Here is a 23158-nt window from a genome sequence, read left to right on the forward strand (position 1 = left end):
TACCCACAATTTTATATGAATAGATTTGTAGACTTGTGTAATGATGACTACATGTGCTGTGGTTTTAAGGGGTTCGGTTTGCATGTTGGCCAAAATTAACAGTGATCAAGTCATAATGGATGTCAACAATAAAAACATTTCTGTTTTTTTTTCTTTAACTCACAGCTGAGCCTTGGAGACATCACCAAAATGTATGATTTCAGTTGGGTATTTTTCCTTCTTCCTTGTTGTTTTTTCTTCTTCTTTCATTCTTCGTTCACTCTCAATTTATTTAATAACATACCGGTGGAAAAAATAAAGCCATTAACATTTACATACAATCTATAAAAATAATAATACGTGATTTAAATGTGTCTGTTGTATATGGATTATTAATGTGTAGGTATGTGTTATCTTTATTATACACTTCTTCTTGGTCCTTGATTATTTATAAACGAAGAAAGGTCATATGTTTATATATACAATATAATTATAAGCATCAGACGGAGCGAGTATGTGTTGTGGTACAGGAAATGGTAATAAATTATGTTGTTTTTGAAAAATAAAAAAAAAAATTAAATACTCCTAGTGCAAATATTTTTTTTCCTCATAATTTTGTTTGGAACCACTCTAAGTTGGTGTTTTACAAGTCGGTTCTTGCTTTTTTTGCTTTCGTTTTTTTTTATAAATAATTTAACTTAATCTAAGAGATTGCGTGTAAATGAAATACATGTATCATGATTTAAATAGATTTAACATTGTCATATGGCCTTAATACTCCTGGAGGTCCACCAAAACTACCAGTAAACTTGCCAGAATTTCCGACTGCGGAAGTGGTACCAAATGAAGGGCCACTGGTAGGTGATGTACTGAAAGCTTTAGTCGGTGCTGATGTTGCCGCTGTTACAAATCCTGATGGCTTTGATGGTATGCCATTTGGTGCCAACACTCCAGGTGGTCCACCAAAGTTTCCTGTATATTTGTTTCCACCACTGTTAGTTGAGGCTGTCACAAAACCTGAAGCTGCAGACGAGGTAGTAAACTGATTGCTGGATGTGCTGACTTTTGTGAAACCAGTTGTACTTCCTGTACCTGTACCTATAGCAAAAAAAAAAAAACAACAAAAATCATTTTTAAAATTTTGAATTTAAATTTTGTATGTCTTGAGTTTGGAATATAATTTTATAAAAAATTCAATTAAATATTTTCGTACCTTTAGTTACAGAGTTGCCAGTGACAAATGTTCCAAATGGCTTAGTGACTGAAGATTGTGTTGTTGATCCTCCACTATTGAGGAAAATGTTATTGGTTATAACTTTGCCATCTTCACTTTTGCTGAAAGTTGTCTTTGTTGGCAATGGTGAGCCGGGAATAGTGGGAGTATTGAATGGTGGGAATGATTCACGATCCGCAGCCAATGGTATTTTATTGGTATTCTCCACGCCAGCAGTAGTTGGCTCAAATCGTGCTGGAAAATGGGCGTTAAAACTTGATGAGGTCTTTTTACTAACATTAATGGCCTCCGCGGAACTAGTCTGCGTTGGTGCGAACACATCTTGCGGTTGTGTCAACGTGTTATCGTCTTGACTGATTTCAATGGATGGAAGTGGAATTGTTACTTTGGATGGGATAGAAGAAGCAGAAGTTAGAGAGGTAGCAGTAGAAGAGAATTTATTTGAGAAGCTTGATTGGCCAGAATTCTGGGAATTCGAAAAGGAAGATGAAGTGGTTTTGCCTGAATCTCCCTCAGCATTGAATTTAGAAGGTGGTTGTATGTCGTCATCGACAGGGGACTCCTCGTCATCCGGATTATAGACGAAGGGTACACCAGGACCAACATCAACATAATCGAATTGGGCCAACCATGGAGGTATAGTAGGTTCAAAGGGATTCACATCATTTGGAGATGGTGTTGTGCTGGTTGTGGTAGTGGTCGTCGTGGTGGTAGGTTTCCTTGTGGTGGTTGTAGTACTAGGCTTAGAAAATGGTTGAGGATTATAGGCTCCTAGGAAGGGATTTGGCGGTTTTTGAATGCCTGCCGACGTTACTTCTTCACTGGTGATTTTGTCTATATTGGAGACAGAGGTAGAATGGCTATTAAAGGAATTTATAGTCGTTTTGGGCTTTTGGGTAGTTGTCGTCGTGCTAGTTGTGCTGGATGTGGGAGTGGTGGGAGTGCGATTATAATTTCCAGAAGATGTTGTGGTGGAGAGTGAATTAAATGTCTGACTGGAGAGTGAGGAGGTGATTTGATTATTGAATACACTTGTAGTAGGTCGAATTGTTGATTTTGTGGGCTTAGCTCGAACCCAATGGGATCCTTGGGAACTGCCGCCACCAGAACGATAGGTGGTTCTAGGTGTGGTTGATCTGGTGGTTGTTGGCCTTCTAGTCGTAGTCGTAGTGGTGGTGGTTGTTCTAGTAGTTGTTGTCGTTGAAGGCCTTGCAGTTGTAGTTCTCACTGTAGTAGTGGTGCTGGAAGGTTTATTCGTTGTAGGAGGTGTTACATTCAAGGCATTAAGGTCTGTATAGGGTTCCAGAGGTGGAAGAATATCTTTGGAAATGGTATGATTATATTGATTGATATCCTCAGGTATAACATAGGCAACTGCCACATCCAGATCCGGATCATCTATGTCGGCCAACCATGAAGGTAGTGTGTATGAATCGCCACCTTCTAATTTAAAGAATTCCGACGAATCTGGCTGAGGTGTGGTGCTTGTAGTAGTTGTGGTAGTTGTTCTCCGAGTGGTACGTGGTGTTGTAGTAGTACGTGGTGTTGTTGTAGTACGTGGTGTTGTAGTAGTTCGTGGTGTGGTAGTTGTGCGTTGTGTGGTAGTTGTACGTGGCGTCGTAGTAGTACGAACAGTGGTTGATGTAGTACGAGGAGTTGTCGTAGACCTAGCAGTTGTAGATGTCTCGACATTGTGCGAAAATATTTGACTATGCCCAAATCCACTCTTATCTTCTTGGCTAGTTTCCGAAGACTGAATGGTGTATGAGGTTTCCGATGCTGATCCCATATGCTGTTGACTAGCTGAAAGTCCTACAATGGATTTTCGGTTGGGACCATCGTTGGTTTTATCATTAACAGGATCAGCATGATCTGGTGGCAGCAAGTCCCATGCGATAACACTTAAACCTCGCTCACCATTGGGCATATACTCCACGGGGCCATCTATATCTGGATCATTCAAGTCAATAATGTACTGAGGCAAACCTTTAAGCGATTTCTTAGAGCTTTCCGAGGGTATTTCCACTAAATGAACATTTTCAATATCTATTTCGGTGGCACCGACCGAAGAATGGGGGCCAGCTACAGTTGTAAGCGATTCCGAACTATCATTGGGAACGGCAACGGCAATGGGATCTAGGGCGGGAAGGGGATTATGATATTTAGAGGCTATACGTTCGATAATGGAAGCATCGGTAGGTACATTGGGGTAGTTGAAATTACCATTACTAAGAGGGGTATTACTAGAGTGGACTGAAAGCAAAGACTTACTAGAGGTACTTGGTAAATTAATAGGAGTTGAGTGTTTATGAAGAGAGGAGGCTGAAAGAAATGAAAATGGTGTAGATGCAGATGCGAAAGTTTGTGACAATGATGAGAATGATATGAGCTGAGAGTTTCGCTGATGCGACAAACGTTGACCAAACACAGCCGTGGATGATGGTTGTTGTAGACCATCGTATTGATTTGTATACGGTTTGTTTGTGAAAGTGCCAATGTCCAATGTCGTGTTCGTTGGCGACGCAACGTGCATATGTGTGTTCGTTAGAGTTCTTGGGTGTCTCTCGAGCCGTAAAATTTCAGACATATCACTGGTATTCTTTTCTTTCACATCTCTATTGTTGTCAACGTTGGCGTCCATTTTGTCATTTTTGTCATAGTCTTTGTGGTCGCTGTCCTTTTGTCCCCCAGTTGTATTAGATTGGTTTTGTAAATCATTGCTCAACTCACCAACAAATGGTGGCAGTAAGTCATCGAAAGGCTTCTTCAATTCAGTAATGCCTGAAGCATAATTGGGTATTTCGAATTGCAGACCTTGGGCACTTATCACTTTGCGGCCGTCTGGTGTCTCAATGGGCTTTAACGATTCAATCGGATTGCCATAGCTATCAAGAGCTTTCTTATCATCTGCGCTCACTACCGTTGCCTCAACAATGGGCGGCTGTAAATCTACAGGAAATTGCGTTACAAGTGAGTCTGAAATTGAATGGGGAGTGGGTGTGGTTGGTACAATTTTGTGGTTGTCTACAGCTTTGTCAATAGGCAGAGATAACACACACACAATAAGAGTAAAAAGAGTAACATTAAAGAGTATGAGAAACATAGTAATAAATACACAAGATTAGCACAAGAGAAACATTAGATCAAGAGAGCATCAGTAAGAAAATTTAGATTAGCACAAGAGCATCAGTAGATAACATAGAGAATTTGTTAGAGACAAGACAAAAATAATTAAAAAAAGGAGATCGAGATAGGCAAAAAATGTTTGTTTTCTGTTGTAGTATCATTAATAAAAAGCATTACAATTTGTAAAGTCTCAAGTTAGGAAATTCACTGCTTAACATTTTTCAGTAATTTAATTTCAATTTACTTTCTGTTAACTGACAGTTCCTAACGGAGCTACATGAAACGGGTCGTTAGAAGTTAAATTTTTTCCAAAATTTTACTTCGATAGAAAATTTTGTCAAATTTTTATTTCTATAGAAAATTTTATAAAAATTGTATTGTAGAAAATTTTGACAAAATTTTATTTCTGTAGAAAACTTTGTTGTAATTTTAGTTCATTAGAAAATTGTTGTCCAAATTTTATTTCTATAGAAAATTTGTTAAACTTGCCTACCTAATTACCTATTTGAACAAAATGGACCAAAATCAACCAAATTCCTTTTGGTCCGACCATCGGACCAAATTTAAATATTAATAATTTTTTGGACCAATTTTGGTCCGATCGGACCAAAATGGCAACCTTGGTATGTACGAAAAACTGTTATACTCCATATGAAACAACGTTGCGCCGTACACATACTGATGCAACTTTGGAATTTTTATACGGTGATAAATGATGATATCCGTGTTTCGCTATCTGTACATTGTTCTTAAAGTAGCATTTTATTATATACACTGGAAAAAATATATGCCGACATGATTGTTTCAAATAAATGTTGAATGTTACGATTGATTCGAAGAAAAACCACCTGTTTTTATTTTATTTCAGTAGATAAAATAAACTTTAAATGGCGCATTTCATTAAATCAAATTTAATTTTAAAACTAGTGTTCGTCCTTGAACTTCCAAAAACATATAGTATTTTTAATTATAAATATTTTGCGAATTGTTATTATAAATAACATTTATGTAATCGACCAAATAAAAAATACTTAATTACACATTTTAAAGGCGTTTCATCTTGGTATTTTAACTATCTAAGATGTTAAGCTATCACTTACTCTTGTTCCATACCAAGACCATATATCAATTGAGCTTGTATGCGGAACTTGTCTTCTTAGTGTCTTGAGAAATAAAACAAAAAAAAAATAATAATGGTAAAAACACGAAAGCTAAATAAAAAAAATATTTGCCGCCATTTGATTAGGAGTGGGTAGGTGTCTCTTTTTGATAGATACATGTCGACGCCGTCGTCAACAGTTTGTTGACACCTTCCGTGGTTATAAATTAACATAATCGAGTAATATTAGGATGGACGCCAGTGGAACAATGGCATCAAAATAGACAAAACATTACGTATAACAGCATCATTTCATAGTTTGGAGTCATAATGCCAGCTAGCGAGCTTGAAATCCCAATGCAAAACAGAATTAATTGACACGAGTCATTGACATTATAATTTTTTTTTTTTTGTTTTGTCTTAAATGATTTCACAACTAAACTCACGATTTTTCATAATTTTCATGTCATGTAAATCATGCAGAAGATAATTTTGTTAGTGAATTTCAAGTTAATTAAGTGAAAACATCAGAAATTCTCAGTATTAAGATTCGAACGTCATTCGCCTTGAAATTCAATGATTGTAGTTTTTGAGATCGGTCATGTAGTAAATAGGGTGTCTTCAAATTGGGAGAAATTAATAAAAATATAATTATTGGTCCTTATTCCATAGTAACAGATAGATTTAGAAACTTCTTCTGTGTTATTGTAGCCCTTTCGTCTGACCATCAATTTGTTGTTCGCACGTCACCTTAGATCAAAGCATGCACACTAATGAATTTGGTAAAATGTTGGAAAAATTTGATCTATATCCCCAAATTGGGGATATTTTTTCGTGTATGGGGACGAAATTTGGAATTTCCATTAACTTAGGAATTTCCATAAATTTTGGATTTTTTTTCGAAATATATTCAATATAATAAATCAGGTTTACATTATTGGAATAGAAGCACAGCAAATCGTCAAAATTACAAAAAAAGAAAACTTTGCCTCTTTATTCCACTGCAAATGGAGCATTTGGGTTAGGTTAGGTTTGGTTAGGTTAGGTGGCAGCCGATGTATCAGGCTCACTTAGACTATTCAGTCCATTGTAATACCACATAGGTGAACTTCTCCCTTATCACTGAGTGCTGCCCGATTCCATGTTAAGCTCAATGTCAAGGGACCTCCTTTTTATAGCCGAGTCCGAACGGCGTTCCACATTGCAGTGAAACCACTTAGAGAAGCTTTGAAACCCTCAGAAATGTCACCAGCATACTGAGGTGGGATAATCCACCGCTGAAAAACTTTTTGGTGTTCGGTCGAAGCAGGAATCGAACCCACGACCTTGTGTATGCAAGGCTGGCATGCTAACCATTGCACCACGGTGGCATTTGGGTTAGAAGCGGACACAGCGCTAATTTATAATTTTACTCAGCTTGGCTAAGACATTTTTCTACAATTGTGAAATCATTTCGTGAGGATTTGGGCCTAAATGTTGCCCTTTCATCAGTGTTCGTCACAGAGCCTATTTCTTTATTATTATTATTATTTTTTTCCATAAAAACTTGTTAAAAATTTTCAATTTAAATAGGGAATTTTTGTAGTCGAAAACTTCCCGATTGGGAACAAGAGCCAGATAAATACTGACAACATTGTGAGGGTCTAGGTGTTTTTTTTCTCATACTAATATCAATATAATATCATTGTCACCTTGGTGCAATGCGTAGCATGTCCATCTTGAATACAGAATGGTCCAGTTTCCACCCAACACCGAAAAGATTTTCAGCGATGGTTTATTCCTTCCCAGCATAGCGGTTGACATTTTTGAATGTTCTCTGAGTGCTTTCACCATAATGTGAAACGCCATTTGGCTCATTCCCTTGTCATTGAGCTAATCATAGAATCAGGTAGCACTCATTGATGAGAGAGAAGTTTACAAATTGTGACATTAAAAGATTGTGTGGATCATATTCTTCACAGCATTTTGAGCATGAGAAAACTGTCAGTAATCACAACCGTGAGATTATTTCAGATATGTGTTGTTTAGGTTCACTCCAAGGAGTTTCAGCATCGTTTATTTGAAGTCGACGAAGTGGTCCCACTGTTACATACCGGAGACTGTAGACTGTATCCGTTGAACTTGCTCCGAAGAAGGGGACGACTAAACCATTGGTTTGAAAGGTAATGACCATGTTTTCTTGGATTCCAAAAATGTGATTCACATTGACTACGATCGAGTGACAATGCCGAATTACTGGGGTCATTCGACGAAAAATTGCAAAACAAAACGGCTCACACCACCAGTTGAGCCAAATTGGTAGAATTGTACTGTTAACACGGTTGCCACGGTTGGTAGAATTCTACCAAAAATGGTCGATATGTTACTGTTTGGTAGATTGGCAGAATTCTTGATGTTTTGTTAGATTTTGAAAATAATTCTTCTACAACTATTGACAAAATTTTTTTATAGAAATAAAATTTTGACAAATTTTTCCATAGAAATAAAAATTTGACGAAATTTTCTATAGAAATAAAATTTTGACAATATTTTCTATAGGAATAAAATTTTGACAAAATATTCTATTGAAATAAAATTAATTTCCTCTGTTGGTTAAGCTACACTTGTAGTTTAGTTAATGCATGATTTTAAGCTGAAATCAAAAACAACAAAATGATTGAAGAACAAACCAACAATAACAAAACAAAACGAAATAAAATTTTCTATAGAAATAAAATTTTGACAAAATTTTATAGAAATAAAATTTTGACAAAATTTTCTATAGAAATAAAATTTTGTCAAAATTTTATAGAAATAAAATTTGGACAAAATTTTCTATAGAAATAAAATTTTGACAAAATTTTCTATAGAAATAAAATTTTGACAAAATTTTCTATAGAAATAAAATGTTGACAAAATTTTCTATAGAAATAAAATTTTGACAAAATTTTCTATAGAAATAAAATTTTGACAAAATTTTCTATAGAAATAAAATGTTGACAAAATTTTCTATAGAAATAAAATTTTGACAAAATTTTCTATAGAAATAAAATTTTGACAAAATTTTCTATAGAAATAAAATGTAGACAAAATTTTCTATAGAAATAAAATTTTGACAAAATCTACAGAAATAAAATTTTGACAAAAGTTTCTATAGATTTTTTTTTTGTTTTGTGGTAGATTTTTTTTGCTCGAATGGCAACCTGTGACCTATTGTCCCACCCTCAGTATTCTCCTGTTGAGGCTCCGTGCGATTTTTGTCTTTCCAAACAACAAAAAAATGGAGCATTCCGCCATCGATTTTAAATGAGGCCTCTTTTACCACTTTTTTGTTATTTTCGTTTTGATTTCTCACTATCGTAAATTGCTTTCTCACTGTCCTCGTTATACTTTATCTAAAACTTGTATTAGTCTGAGAAAAAACTTATGTACTCTAAGTCATAAAATATTATATTTTTCTCTTTATTTTTTTTTTTTTTTGGAAAATCCATTACAAATAATATTCTGAGAATTAAGGCCAAAAAACCTAATAATTATTTCGCTTCCATTTTTGTTGTTGATTGGTGGTGGGGCCATGCTAATACTGTAACAATTATTGATTTATGTTAATTTAAAATTGTTTTTACATGAAATTTATATTTCCAGTAGCAAATTCATCATTTAAATGAAATGAAAAAAATCGGGGAATTAAAAATGAGTATTTGTTAAAAACACCTCTAATAAATCATGCAACTTTTTGTCGAGCTTGTTTCATGAGAGAGTGTTGAAAGTTAACAACAAAAAACAAAAACACAGTAATTTGGGTTTTTTGGTGTTATTGAAATTAGCCGTTTTCAAAACTTACAATGCCGCTATGGACAACAACAATTATACAGCATATTTAATTGCTATATGGTTATAGCAGTTGCCATAATTGTATGGATCATTGAAATCCATAGCTTCCATACAATTTGCTTTTTGACTCATTATCGTATTCAGAGATTCAACTATAAAATGCTGAGTACCACCTATTTTCACGTAAGATTAAATTAAAAACAATTGATTTTTATCGAACATTTGATATTGAAAAAGTTCAAGTGCATTTCGTGGAATGTTAAAGGGGCTCATACATTATAGGAATACTTAGGTATTCACTTGTTGTCGGTATTCTCCATTAAAGCTTGCCTCAAAAATGCCTATCCATGGTGATTAATAGAAAAATTGTGAATTTCTTCTATTTAAGTTCTCACGATTTATCAAAACTTGTGCACATTCCTCACGTTTCATAGCTAATTAAGTATTAAATTATTGACATATTTTATGAATATATATTATTATTATTATTATTTATTAATCTGTTGTTGTATGTACTTGTTTTCGTATATTTTGTTTTTTTGTTTTTTTGTTTTTTTTGTTTTTTTTTTTTTTTTTTAATTGGGACTATCAAACTTCCATAAATGATAAAGTGAATAAAATTAGAATATTTCAATGGCAATCAAGAATACTCGTACCTAATACCGTTTGGAATATGATATGTTAACTGAATGTGTTTAGAATTCTACGCAGATCTTTATTACTAATCAATACAATAGAGAATTATTTAAATAATTGTAGAATAATAGAAAAATAATGAATGGTGACTACCACTTTAATAAGAAATTTTAATGAGTTTTGATAAATTATTCGTTGTTTACAATTCAAGTATTGATCATCGATTTTTTGTTAACTGTTAAATATATAAAATGTTTGAAATATTTGTAAATATGATCTGATCTTTGAATTTTATTCACGACTTCACGCACTCACTTCTAGGTCTAAATTAATTTTCAATCTCAAGTCATGGTGTGGGTAGCTGTGACGCCTGATTTCTTCTTTTACATCTTGTTTGGTTCTATTATCTGTTACCTCATCTACGATATAAAATTTTACAATTGTGTTGAAACAAATCCATAAATTTGTCATTCATCTAAAAACCACCTCTAGTTAGCCATGAAATACTTATAATCTTCTAATTGGTAATAATCTGCGTGAGCTAGAATACAAGTAATTGAAAATTCGAAATCTTCTTCTAATTAATTGAATAAAAACTTTGTATACGTCTTTTAATTACATGGCATATCATAGTTGCAATAAGTAATAAAAAATACAAACTTTATAGACCGAAAATTAATTTCTGAAAAGTATGAAAAGCTCAAATATTGTGGAGAATATTTACACATAGAAAATATGACTTATATTCACGGTTGGTAGAATTCTATCAAAAATGGTAGATTTTTACTGTTGGTATATTGGTAGAATTTTTGATGTTTTGGTTTGACAAAATATTATACATAAATAAAGTTTTGACAAAACTTTCTAATGAAATAAAATTTTGACAAAATTTTCTATAGAAATAACATTTTGACAAAATTTTCTATAGAAATAAAATTTTGACAAAATTTTCTATGAAATAAAATTTTGACAAGATTTTTTCTATAGAAATAAAATTTTGACAAAATATTCTATAGAAATAAAATTTTGACAACATTTTCTATAGAAATAAAATTTTGAAAAAATATTCTATAGAAATAAAATTTTGACAAAATATTCTATAGAAATAAAATTTTAACAAAATTTTCTATAGAAATAAAATTTTGACAAAATATTCTATAGAAATAAAATTTTGACAAAATTTTCTATAGAAATAAAATTTTGAGAACATTTTCTATAGAAATAAAATTTTGAGAATTTTTTTATAGAAATATAATTTGGACAAAATACGTAAATTTTTGACAAAATTTTCTATAGAAATACAATTTTGAAAAAAATTTTTATAGAAATAAAATTTTGCTAAAAAAATGTGCTCAAAATCGAATTTGGAGAAAAAATTATAGAGCCTTATAAAAAACGAATCTAGCAAAATGCAGAAATTACTTTTCTCCTCTCATCGTGTACTTTCGGTTGGAATAAGTGATTTTTGTTTTAGAATTTTTGTGTTGAATTGTGTAATGATAAAATGGACTTATTGCCAACTATTATAATTTAAGACTAATTTAAGACGCATTTGTTAATTTTATGGGATGTTTTTTAGAAAGCCAACAAATTTTACTTAGGTTAGGTTATTTGGCAGCGCGATATATCAGGTTCACTTAGACTATTCAGTCCATTGTGATACCACAGTAGTGAACTTCTCTCTTATCACTGAGTGCTGCCCGATTTCATGTTAAGCTCAATGACAAGTGACCTCCTTTTTATAACCGAGTCCGGACGGCGTTCCACATTGGAGTGAAAACACTTAGAGAAGCTTTGAAACACTCAGAAATGTCACCAGCATTACTGAGGTGGGATAATCCACCGCTGAGCCACTTAACGGTGGCTCCCAAAATTTTACTTAAGTATGTTTTAAAATATCTATGAACTGCTCAAGCTGAGATATTCTATTCCAACCACTACCGGCCTGCCCATCTTGCAATTTTGATTTGCGATTTTTATCCCGTCTTCATGAAGTTGGGAATGAATATATTTATTGGTTAAATAAAAATGGGAAAAATTGTAATATCTCCTATATATATAGGTTTCGCCCCAATTTGATAAATACTAAATACATAATCTTTGTTGTTAATAATCAATATTTTTCTCACTATTTTTGTAAAAAAAAACAATATGTGAATATGCATTTATTTTTTATTTCTTTAAAATATATTTAATACGAATTAGCATTTTGATATTCATATTATATCCGTGAATTGCACCAAGATCCATTATTATACATTAATATTCTTAAAATCGAGAGTTTGCATGGAATTATCACATTCAATTGACAACTAAATAAAGAGATAACATTCATTCTACATCCAGTTGAGTCATAAGAAATGACTCATCTTCATTAATTAATTCATTCATTGAAATGACATATAATCATAAATTTCAAGTTAGTACTTCTGTCAACTTTTTGGATGGCTTATAATAAAAAATCTCCTCGAACTTCTGTTTTGAAATACAAAACTGGTATACACTTTAATATTGAACAAATCAGAAATAATATATTGATTATAAAATCAACTTAACTGAACCAACGTATTAATCAAACGGATGTTATGACATTTGAAAGCCATCCACACATTGTTTATGAGAAATCAGAAATTACTAATCCCAGGTAAGGCGATTGTAATGAAATGTAAATTTGAAAAGAAAATACATAAATAAATTGTGATTGGATTTTAATAACACCGATTTTTTGCAATACGACATTTTCAATAATATAAACACCTCATTCGAAAGTGTTATTAATGGAACGAAGCCTTTATAATATCTACTACTCTACAGAATAAAAAATAACATTGTTCTTACAAGCAGCTATAAATGGGAAAATACCGAATAAATAAAAATAAATTTAAATTTGTAAAATTGTAGCAACAAAAACTAAAATTTCTGTCATCTAAAGAACTTGGCCTTCCCTTAAGGATATTGGTATTGAATCCCAGCCAAGGACGCAATTTCATTAATATAAAGACATTTTTTGTATGCAGTACAAAATTAAATTTTGGATACAGGCACGGTTGCCACTCGAGCCATAAATAATCTAGCAAAATTTGGAGAAAATTTTACCAAAAAACGACCAAACAAAAAATTTTATTTCTATAGAAAATGTTGTTAAAATTTTATTTATATTTTCTATAAAAATTTGTCAACATTTTATTTCTATAGAAAATGTTGTCAAAATTATATTTCTACAGAAAATTTTGTCAAAAATTTTTGTCAATAGAAAATTTTGTCAAAATTTAAGTTAATAGAAAATTTTATCAAAATTTTATTTCTATAGACAATTTTATCAAAATTTTGTCAAAACTTTATTTCTATAGAAAATTTTGTTAAAATTTTATTTCTATGAAAATTTTGTCAAAATTTTATTTCTATGAAAATTTTGTCAAAATTTTATTTCTATAGAAAATTTCTTCAAAATTTTATTTCTATAGAAAATTTTGTAAATTTTTACATTTTTTTAGAATTTTTTTTTTATTTTATTTGTTTTTTATTTAAAAATTAAAGTATAGAACACATAATCTTTGCAATGATTACTATGTTTTTAAAGCCAAATAAAAATCGTTGGGCTCAAGAGAGACAACGGAATTTATCTTGCTTTTAGGAAACTCTAATAACTTTATATTCCCTTTGGAAGAAAATTATTATTTATTTTTTCTGTGTAAAATAACATCATGTAATATTTAGTATTTGAAGAAAGTAACAACATATCGTGTTTTTTATGTCAATAGAAAATTTTGTCAAAATTTAAGTTAACAGAATATTTTGTCAAAATGTATGTCAATAGAAAATTTTATCAAAATTTTATTTCTATAGAAAATTTTATTTCTATGAAAATTTTGTCAAAATTTTATTTCTATAGAAAATTTCGTCAAATTTTTTTATAGAAAATTTTGACAAAATTGTATTTCTATAGAAAATTTCGTCAAAATTTTTTATAGAAAATTTTGTCAAAATTTTATGTCAATAGAAAATTTTGTCAAAATTTTATGTCAATAGAAAATTTTGCCAAAACTTTATTATTATAGAAAATTTCGTCAAAATTTTTTATAGAAAATTTTGTCAAAATTGTATTTCTATAGAAAATTTCGTCAACATTTTTTATAGAAAATTATGTCAAAATTTTATGTCAATAGAAATTTTTGTCAAAACTTTATTTCTATAGAAAATTTTGGTAAAACTTTATTTCTATAGAAAATTTTGTCTAAATTTTATTTCTAAAGAAAATATTGTCAAAATTTTATTTTTATAGAAAATTTTGTCAAAATTTTATTTCTATAGAAAATTTTGTCAAAATTTTATTTTTATAGAAAATTTTGCCAAAATTTTAGTTTTTTAGAAAATTTTGTAAATTTTTACCATTCCTTTTTTTTAGGAAATTTTGTTACTTTATTTGTTTTTTATTTAAAAAATAAAGTATAGAACACATAATCTTTGCAATGATTACTATGTTTTTTAAAGCCAAATAAAAATCGTTGGGCTCAAGAGAGACAACGAGATTTAGCTTTTAGGAAACTCTATTAACTTTATATTCCGTTTGGAAGAAAATTATTATTTTTTTTTTCTCTGTAAAATAAAATTATGTAATATTTAGTATTTGAAGAAAGTAACAACATATTACCATATCGTGTTATTTCTTCACCACGAATAATATTGTGGATCGTGTATTTATATTTTTTTACGTTTTTTTTTCCATCACGTTTATCACATATCATTGGTATCCTATGTAATATTGGCAACCAGTATTATTCAATATCCAGCATGGACTCAATACTGTTTACAGGCTTGACCGCTTGGTACTTGGGTCCATGACAAAAGCACTTTATTATCCATACTTTGAGGTCATATATTTGACATCGCATTCATAGTTAAAAAGTCAAAAAGAATAATCATGAGTACCAATAATGGAGGATGATGTGTGTTTCTACCACATCGAATCACAGTCAGGTTTATGATCAATGGGGGTACATCCATGGACACCCATATGAGGGGCACTAAATTTGTTATGTGAGTGTCAGGCCAATCAATTGTTATTAGTAAAATAATAATAATGCAAGTGTAGTTGAAAATATCAACGTCAATGAAGGTGGTCAGCAAAAAGATGTACTATGAAGCTGTTTTTGTTTTTTTCTAGAAGCAGAATTATTTTTTTTATTAATGGCCTTTACGAAGGGAATTGATGTAGTAATATGTTTAAATGTTCAAAAAATGGTATTGATCAAAGTTTTTAGAGTTTTGTTTTTGCTGAAAAAAAGACGATTTTTTATCTCTCAGTAAATAAGTGGGTTAATTGCATTGGGGTCAGTAAAAAACATCACAAATAAATAAATAGCAATGTTTTCTTTGTAAATTTAATTTATTAAGTGCAATCTTAAAAAACAAAATGTTAGTTAATAATGTTATTTTTAACTACCGTATGCCATCACCTCAATCATCAGCAACTAATAAAAAAAAAAACAAACAATATACACTCAGTTCATAAGAGTGACAACCTAATGATCATTCGAAATAAAAAAGCAAACAAATCTTTATTTTTATGAATTGCCAAATTTAAGAGATGTAGTTAAGACTTTGTATAAAAATGTCGTTAAAAAATTTAAATTGCAAGGAATTTTAAACGAATGGACATAGTAAGGAAAACTATCAATTATAAGCTAAAATTAATAATAAAAAATCTGTCGTAAGGTATTTAGAAATTATCTTCAGCATTTAAAACTTGATAATGTTTTACAAAAAAAAAAATAATTTAAAATATATAAGACACATTTTTGTAATAATTAAATTTTTAATAATTTTAATATATTATAATATGCAGGAATTTTGAAGTTATTAATAATTGAAGTATTTGTAAATGTTAAACTATTAAATATAAAAAATTAATTTAATAAATAAATTCGAAATTAAGTTAAACTAGTCCAAAGGTCTCCCTTAGGGATACAAAAGTCAATGAGTCGACTAATGAACTTTTTGTCAAAAAAAAGGATAGTTCAAAAAATTAGGTTGATACCGTGGGGCATTAGTGGTGCCCGCCCTGCAAACAAGGGCTAACATAGGATCGGGCAGAACTAAGTAATAAGGGAGAAATTCACCACTGTGGTATCACAATGTAGTGAATAGTTAAGTTAGCCTGAAATGCCACTATATCAAACCTAACCTAAATACATTTTTGGTAATCTTTAAATTTAAATTCGAATTTTCAAGTCTTTGGATTTTTTTGTAAGTCGACTAAATAAATTAACTCATTTTTGATGCTGGTTTAAATCGACTGATCGGCTTTTGCAGTTGGCTTTTAAACTCATTTCGAGCATACATTATTTGTGAGAGACTTCCATCATAAATACCAAAGACACGTATAGGGAGAAAAAGAAAAATTTTATCTCCCAGCTAGTCCATCGTTAAACTCATTCTAATAGCGACTTAATTTTATTTAAAAAAAAATCTGGTTTGCTTTAGTTAATTTTTATAATTTATTAAGAAATTTCCCTTATCACATGAATGTCCCCAAAATTTGATGAAATAAACGTAGGAATAAAAATCAAAAAAAAAAAAATCTTAAAAATAGTAAGAATGAACAACAGCGTGGTTAATATTGTCATGAATTTGCTAATGATTTTTTTTTTACTTTTATTTCATTTTTTCTGTGTACGACACTTTATTTTATACAATCAGCTGAGATCAAATATAATCGGTTAGTTAAAAAAAAATTAGGGTCATATTCAAATAATTTCCACCCTGTCGCCTCAAAATGCGAACACAGAAAAAAGTTAAACTGTTTTATGGGAAAATGAAATAACTCGTGCAAAATTTGAACCAAATTGTATTCCATTTTCTGAGATTTCCATAATGTCTTGTTAAAATGGCGAGAATTTACTGACATTTTTATCATTTATGAAATTCCTACTTCTCGTTAAACCAAAATTAAACCAAAAATAAAAAAATATTGACCTCAAATCATAAGCATACACAGAAAAAAATATCACCAATGTTCGTGCGAAATTTGAACTAAATTGTATTCCAATTTCTGAGATTTCCATAATGCCTTGTTAAAATGGCAAGAATTTACTGACATTTTTACCATTTATGAAATTCTTACTTCTCATAAAACCAAAATTAAACCAAACGTAAAAATCGAATTAGTGAAAAAAATATCACCAATGTTTTTCCTATTAAAATTTTAATTGAATCTTAAACAAAATTCAATTGGTTCAATACATTTTTTAATTGAAATTAAAATAATTAAAAATCAATCACCAAAATTAATTGTATCAATTAATCAGCCTGCGTTGATATCAGGCTAAAATAAAAGTAAATTTTTTATTTGGAACAATTTTTTAATTGAAATAAAAATCAATCACAATAATTAATTGTATCAATTATTTTTTTTTAATTGACGTTGGTGATTGATACTATCATTTCTGTGATTGAAGACATTTCAATTAAAAATTAACTGGATCAATTAATTTCGTGATTGTTGACAAAAAATATTTTTTTCTGTGTATTAACCACGATGTAGTTCATGTCTGCTATTTTTGAGAAGTGTACGAAAAATTTCTTCTGCTTTGGTTAGCATTGAACTTATTTGTACGGTCATTGAAATTTATACCCATGTTTAGTTCATAAAATGTTTGAGATATACTTGGGATAGAGACAATTTCATTGAGCTAAAGAAAATTTCCAAATCAGTGCATGACGTCTTTTAAAATAAAAATAAAATTTGACATAAATCCATCATTTTGTAACTCCACCAATTCAGAAGGGTTTGGTGTAGGGTATCATATAGTCTTAAGGTTATTCTTACTAGATTTCAAAACCAGAGTTTTGGTAAATTCGAATTCTATAAAATTTAATAATTAAAAAATGTCATAAAATTTTATATAAATTAAATTCACAATGTTTTATACATTTTTTTAAATAACAAAAATCGCATTGTCGCTATAAAAATCTTTAATTTTTTAAATTCTAATGAGTAATTGTTATTCATACAAAAAAATATATATTAATTCAATTTGTAATCAACCTTATCTAAATGAAACTGAAACAGTGTAATATTCACACCAGCCTGAGGATAAAGATTTGCAAACATAAAATTTTATATTAACTCAATTCGAAATGTTTGATAATTCAAATAAAAAAATGCATTGTCGCTATAAAAAATCATTCATTGTTTTTAATCCTAATGAATAATTGTTATTCGTAAAAAAATATAATAATTAAAGTTGTATACGGCCTTATCTAAATGAAACAGAAACAGTGTAATAATAACAAAACTTGTAAAAGTTAGGAAAAAGATGCATGAAAGCGTTCATGTTAGTAAAGCCAGCCAAAGTTGAAGGAAACAAAAAACACCACAAAAAGAAAAACATTTTGTCAAATACCAAGTTTTGCTGGTGCTCCATAAACAACATTGTTATTCCAAATTGATGCAGCTATTATCACCAGTGTTGTGAACAGCAGCCGATTGCTTCTGCCGCTGGGCATGCGCAAAAGGGTTTTTCCATTTGGCGATGGCAAGTGATGGTACAGCATAGGCTTAGACATTGTTGGCTAAGATGTTAGTTTGTTTTCCACTTCTTTTCGTTGTTTGCTTGCACTTTTATCTGCGATAGTTGAAAATTTTCATAAGATTTCGTGATATTTAACTTTTGATATTTTTTGGTATTAATTAAATTTTTTTATTTGAATTTCTGTTTATTTTATATAGTTGTGACACAAAGAAACACTCACACGATTTTTTTTTCTTTTAAGAGATAGCAAAAAATAATGAATATTTAATAAAATTTTATGTTTCTATTTGATTTGGATTCGTTAATTTTTTTTATTTATGTATAATATGACATATTGAGACGTTTTGAACCAACTCCCACACAGAGTTTGGCAAGATAAAAAATAATAATCTTAGTTAAAAGTTATATAGTTTTCGCCCTCTCGAATTACACTTTTTTCGCCGGATTTTATCAAGATACCGTTTAAAAATTTTACGTCCGCACCGCTGCGCAGTAATAAGTTTAGTGAATCAATAAAGTCGCACTTCTAAACATCTTCAAGCATTTGTTGGTCGGTCGTCTGTGGTATTGGTGTTGGTGGTTGGCGGTAGCTTTTGCGCTTTTGCTTTGGGGCTGGCGTCTTGTCTGGCTTGCTGACTGGCTGGCTGGTGTGGTTTTGTCTCGCTTGTCACTTGGGTGATTCTGTGAACTGTGATTAACGTAAGGGTACTACAATAAGCGAACGTGCTCGGTTGATGAAGCAGCATCATGCTGCTGTTGGTACTTAAACAGTCACCTCTTCTGCTAAACTGTGTCTTAATTGACGATATACTATAAGTTTTTTTTTCTCTCTCCAAATTTTCTTGGTTGACATCTCTGGTGTAGTGTCATTTAAATTTATGTTTGATTATTCATTGATCATTGTTGCCTGCGTCGGCGCAAAAGCGTCAACTTTGTCTCTCCAGTGTCATTTTCATACTCATTGTTATCTCTGATACCAACAGCGTCATATTGTCGCTGAGTTATGTGTTGCCTTTTGTTGTAGTTGTTTATTTTGGCAATTGACTTTTTAAGGAAGTTGCTGTTGATGTCGCATGAAATCCATAAAAAAGAGTGTTAACAATTAACGAAGTTGTTTAAGCAAAACATTGTGATGGGAAAGAGCTAATAAAGGAAATTTAAGAAGAAAAAATTCCCAAGAGTGGTTGCTGATCCGAAAAAAATCATAAATTCAACTTTGTATTGTTGTATTATCTTATTTGCAATTTGTTGTTATTACTTTATGGTAATTTCATATACAAAAAGTATTAATAAAAATTTAATTCGAAAAACGTACCTAATTCAATGAGATCAGAGCGACCAATTCGATTGAAAGTTGTGACAATCCATTGTTGGTATTGTTCAATTTTCATTCTAACAAATTAAGCTTATATACATACACATACACTGAAACAAAAAATGTTTACGTGATATTAAAGATTATGCAACCTACATTTTAGGATGCGCAATTTACAAAATATTAAGGACAAATTTCGTTAAAAATAATGAAATTTTAATAAAAATAAAATTTATAATCATTGTTTCAAACGTTTTTTATTAAATTTAAGATACAAAATTTGGAAATTTGCGTCCCTCCCTTGAAGCTGTATGCCTTTGAACTAAGGCATTTTTCTTGAAGTAAAGAAACAAGAAAATTTCTTTAAAATAATGATTTTTTTAATACACTCAAAAAAAACAAAGTGAACTATCTATTTCACTAAAGCCAATTTAACTATATTTTAGTTCAAGAAATTATTATATTTGGAGAAAGTGTCATTTACTCTAATAATTTTTTGCGTACGTTAGTTAAATGAACTAAAAAATTATACACAAATTACGCATAGAGATTAACTAAATTCACATTTCTCACAAAATAGTTCATTATTTCTTCAAATTTTTAAATTATGTCACTAAAGACATTCTTGCAATTTTGAACTCCATTTTTTTCCTTCAAACTACAAAATTTTCTTTAAAAAGTAAGAAAAAAATAATTTACTTACTTACTTATTTTTGTAATATCGGCGTGATACCAGCGCTTGCAATACAGTTTAGTTAAAAATTTCTTAAAATATTCAAAATTTTCGAAAAAATTAATCAAAAGTTTTCTTCCTGGTGGGTTCACTGTTTTTTCAATGTAAAAATACAATTTATAATCTTTGTCTCAACATTTTTTTTTATTAAATTTAAGACACACATTTTAGAAATTTGCGTTCCCCGTTAAAGCCGTTTGGCTTTGAACTAAGAAATGTTTTCCTTAAAATAAAGAAACAATAAAGAAATCGTCCTTAAATTAACTGAAATATTGAATATTTAGATTTAAGATAAAATCGCTTCAAATATAGGCTAAGACGTATGAGGTTTTAGAATCTTTGTTTTAATATTTTTTTGGAATTAAGAAAACATTTTTTACTTTTAAGTATACCTTATAAATTGGATTTTTGAGCAGGTATTTGTTTGTATGTGAATATCATTATTAATATACCTCGAAAAGAGAATGAAAATTCGATAAATGAGATCTGTATTCCCAATTTTAATTTTATTGCTCCTAGATTTAAAGCCAGATAGGTCGCTAAAACATGTCTTTATTTTAAAGAAGATGCGGCTTCTTTGGTTCGGAATCGATACCAAAATCCTTAAAAGAAGAAGATCAAAATCTTTGGATCCAAGTAAACTTTCTTTGGAGTGTAGAATAAACAGGACCCCAAATAATGGAAAATAACATACACAGAAAAAAATATTTTTTGTTTTCAATCACGAAATTAATTGATCCGATTAATTTTTAAATGAATTGTCTTCAATCACAGAAATGATAGAATCAATTAAAAAATTAATTGATACTATTAATATTTGTGATTGATTTTTGTTTCAATTAAAAGATTTGTTGAATCAATTAAATTTTTAATTGAATATTTTTTAAACCCCAATTAAGACTTTAATTGGGAAATTTTTGGTGAAATTTTTTCTGTGTAGACATAAGTAAAAAGTTGATGGTAGCCGAATCTACACTGAAAAAACTTTTATGGGGAAAATTGAATTAATTGTATTTCATTTTTGAGATCTCCACAATGATTTGTTAAATGTACAACCTTGTATGCTACCATTTAAGACACCTTCTCATAAAAGAAAAAATATTTAAAAATAGTTCAGAAGGTTTTTTTTCAATAAAAATAAAACAGATTCTGTATAAATTTAATGATTGACTTTCTTGTGTATGATGCATAAAATTAAATCTGCCGAATAAGACTACGTAGGTAGCCCGATATATTTCTCGATTTTTTTGTCTTGTCTTTAACAGAAACTAACAAAATTATCTTTAATTTTCATAAATTTCGCTAAGTGTATTTATTGAATAATTTATTCCATTTGTTTAGGTTATTTCTGTTATTTTTGTCCATTGCTGTTATGATATTTTTGAATCGTTTTTGTTCTCCCACAGTCTTACGGTTCTATCGCCTTATAGCTATTACTTCTCAGGTCTCGCCATTTGGTGTTAATAGTTTGATTTTGTTGTTGTTTTTTTGTTACATTCTAACGTCACAATTAATGATTTTCAGCTTTTATTATTGTTATTATTTATCGTGGGGTTTTTTAAAACAATATTTTTTATGACTTTTCGATTGTGTCAATCGTGTGTGACGTGAGTTTTGATTTTGTATCCCTTTTGTATTTTTGACAGCTATAGCTTTTATAAAAGACAATATTTATTAAAGACAATCTTTTATAAAAGACAATTTTTATTATTACTTGGAGAAAATTATTTCAAATACCACGAAATTGTGTGTGACTTTATGTTATTACACACAAAGAAAATTTCATTAAAATTGGGCCAACGAAAAATTGCATTGATATAACGAAAAAATTTCATTAATACAATGAAATAAATCGTTAATAGTACGAAACGTTACGTTGATTAACAGAAAATTCGTTATAATAACGAAAAATTTCATTGTATTAACGAATTTGTTTCATTGGCTCACTTTTAATGAAACATTTCGTTAATATAACGAAACTTTTTCTATCAGTGTATATTTTCGGCAGCTGTACAGAGTTTATAATCAAGAAAATTAATTCGAAAAATCACATATTATATATGGCAAAATTCACAGAAAATGGAAAGTCCACTTTTTAAAATTTTAGGAAATTATGCTTTGAAATCTTCGCCCATCAAAAGTCGACATTTTGGCTTTTGAGTTTTGAAAAAATAGATACCAAAAATTTGGCGAAATGTTCTTTTTTTTTTAATTTTTAAGTATTGGAAAACCATCAGCTTGTATGATATTTGCATAAATAACACAAAAGTAATTTCCTTTTTCTAAGAAATTAACGGATATATGTGATTTATATAAACAATTTTGTATTATGTATTTGAAAATTGCTATTTTTAATTTCCTCTACAAATAAAACCATCTAAATATACGCTATATTATGTACAGAAATCAAACAGTAAATACAGGTTTTTTTTGGTATACAAATATGTTTTATTGTGTGCATTGTTTCGAGAAGTTTGTTTTTAGAGACAACTTATAATTAACACATTTATCATTACTCTAATTATATAAAAATTCATTAAATACCTATACATCCTTTCATTCATTAGCAATTAATGAAAATAAATTCATAAATCATGGATTAGATCTCGCATAATTTTCTAATAATAATGGACAATGAAGCAATACCATGACTTTGTTATGTATTCATAACTTCACTTCCATTATTATT

At 29.8% G+C, this 23158-nt stretch overlaps 1 protein-coding gene across 3 annotated transcripts; it reads right to left on the reverse strand.

Annotated features, from left to right (window-relative positions):
* Positions 1-343: 343 nt before the first annotated feature.
* On the reverse strand, positions 344-18891 carry flap (flapper). Of its 3 annotated transcripts, none has more exons than XM_075313590.1 (5): positions 18642-18891; positions 18293-18514; positions 3944-4162; positions 1193-3349; positions 344-1077 (listed from the first exon to the last, which is right to left on the reverse strand). In XM_075313590.1, the coding sequence occupies exons 2-5, from the start codon at positions 18453-18455 to the stop codon at positions 722-724; spliced, it is 2895 nt and encodes a 964-aa protein (XP_075169705.1). In that variant the 5' UTR covers positions 18456-18514; positions 18642-18891; the 3' UTR covers positions 344-721. The 3 variants fall into 3 exon arrangements, with proteins under 3 accessions (XP_075169705.1, XP_075169704.1, XP_075169706.1); XM_075313589.1 differs by having other exon boundaries at positions 3944-4189; XM_075313591.1 differs by lacking the exon at positions 3944-4162.
* Between the last annotated feature and the right edge of the window lie 4267 nt (positions 18892-23158).

The sequence above is a fragment of the Haematobia irritans genome, chromosome 5 (genome assembly GCF_050003625.1).
Source record: "Haematobia irritans isolate KBUSLIRL chromosome 5, ASM5000362v1, whole genome shotgun sequence".
In the NCBI taxonomy this organism is placed as follows: Eukaryota; Metazoa; Arthropoda; class Insecta; order Diptera; family Muscidae; genus Haematobia; species Haematobia irritans.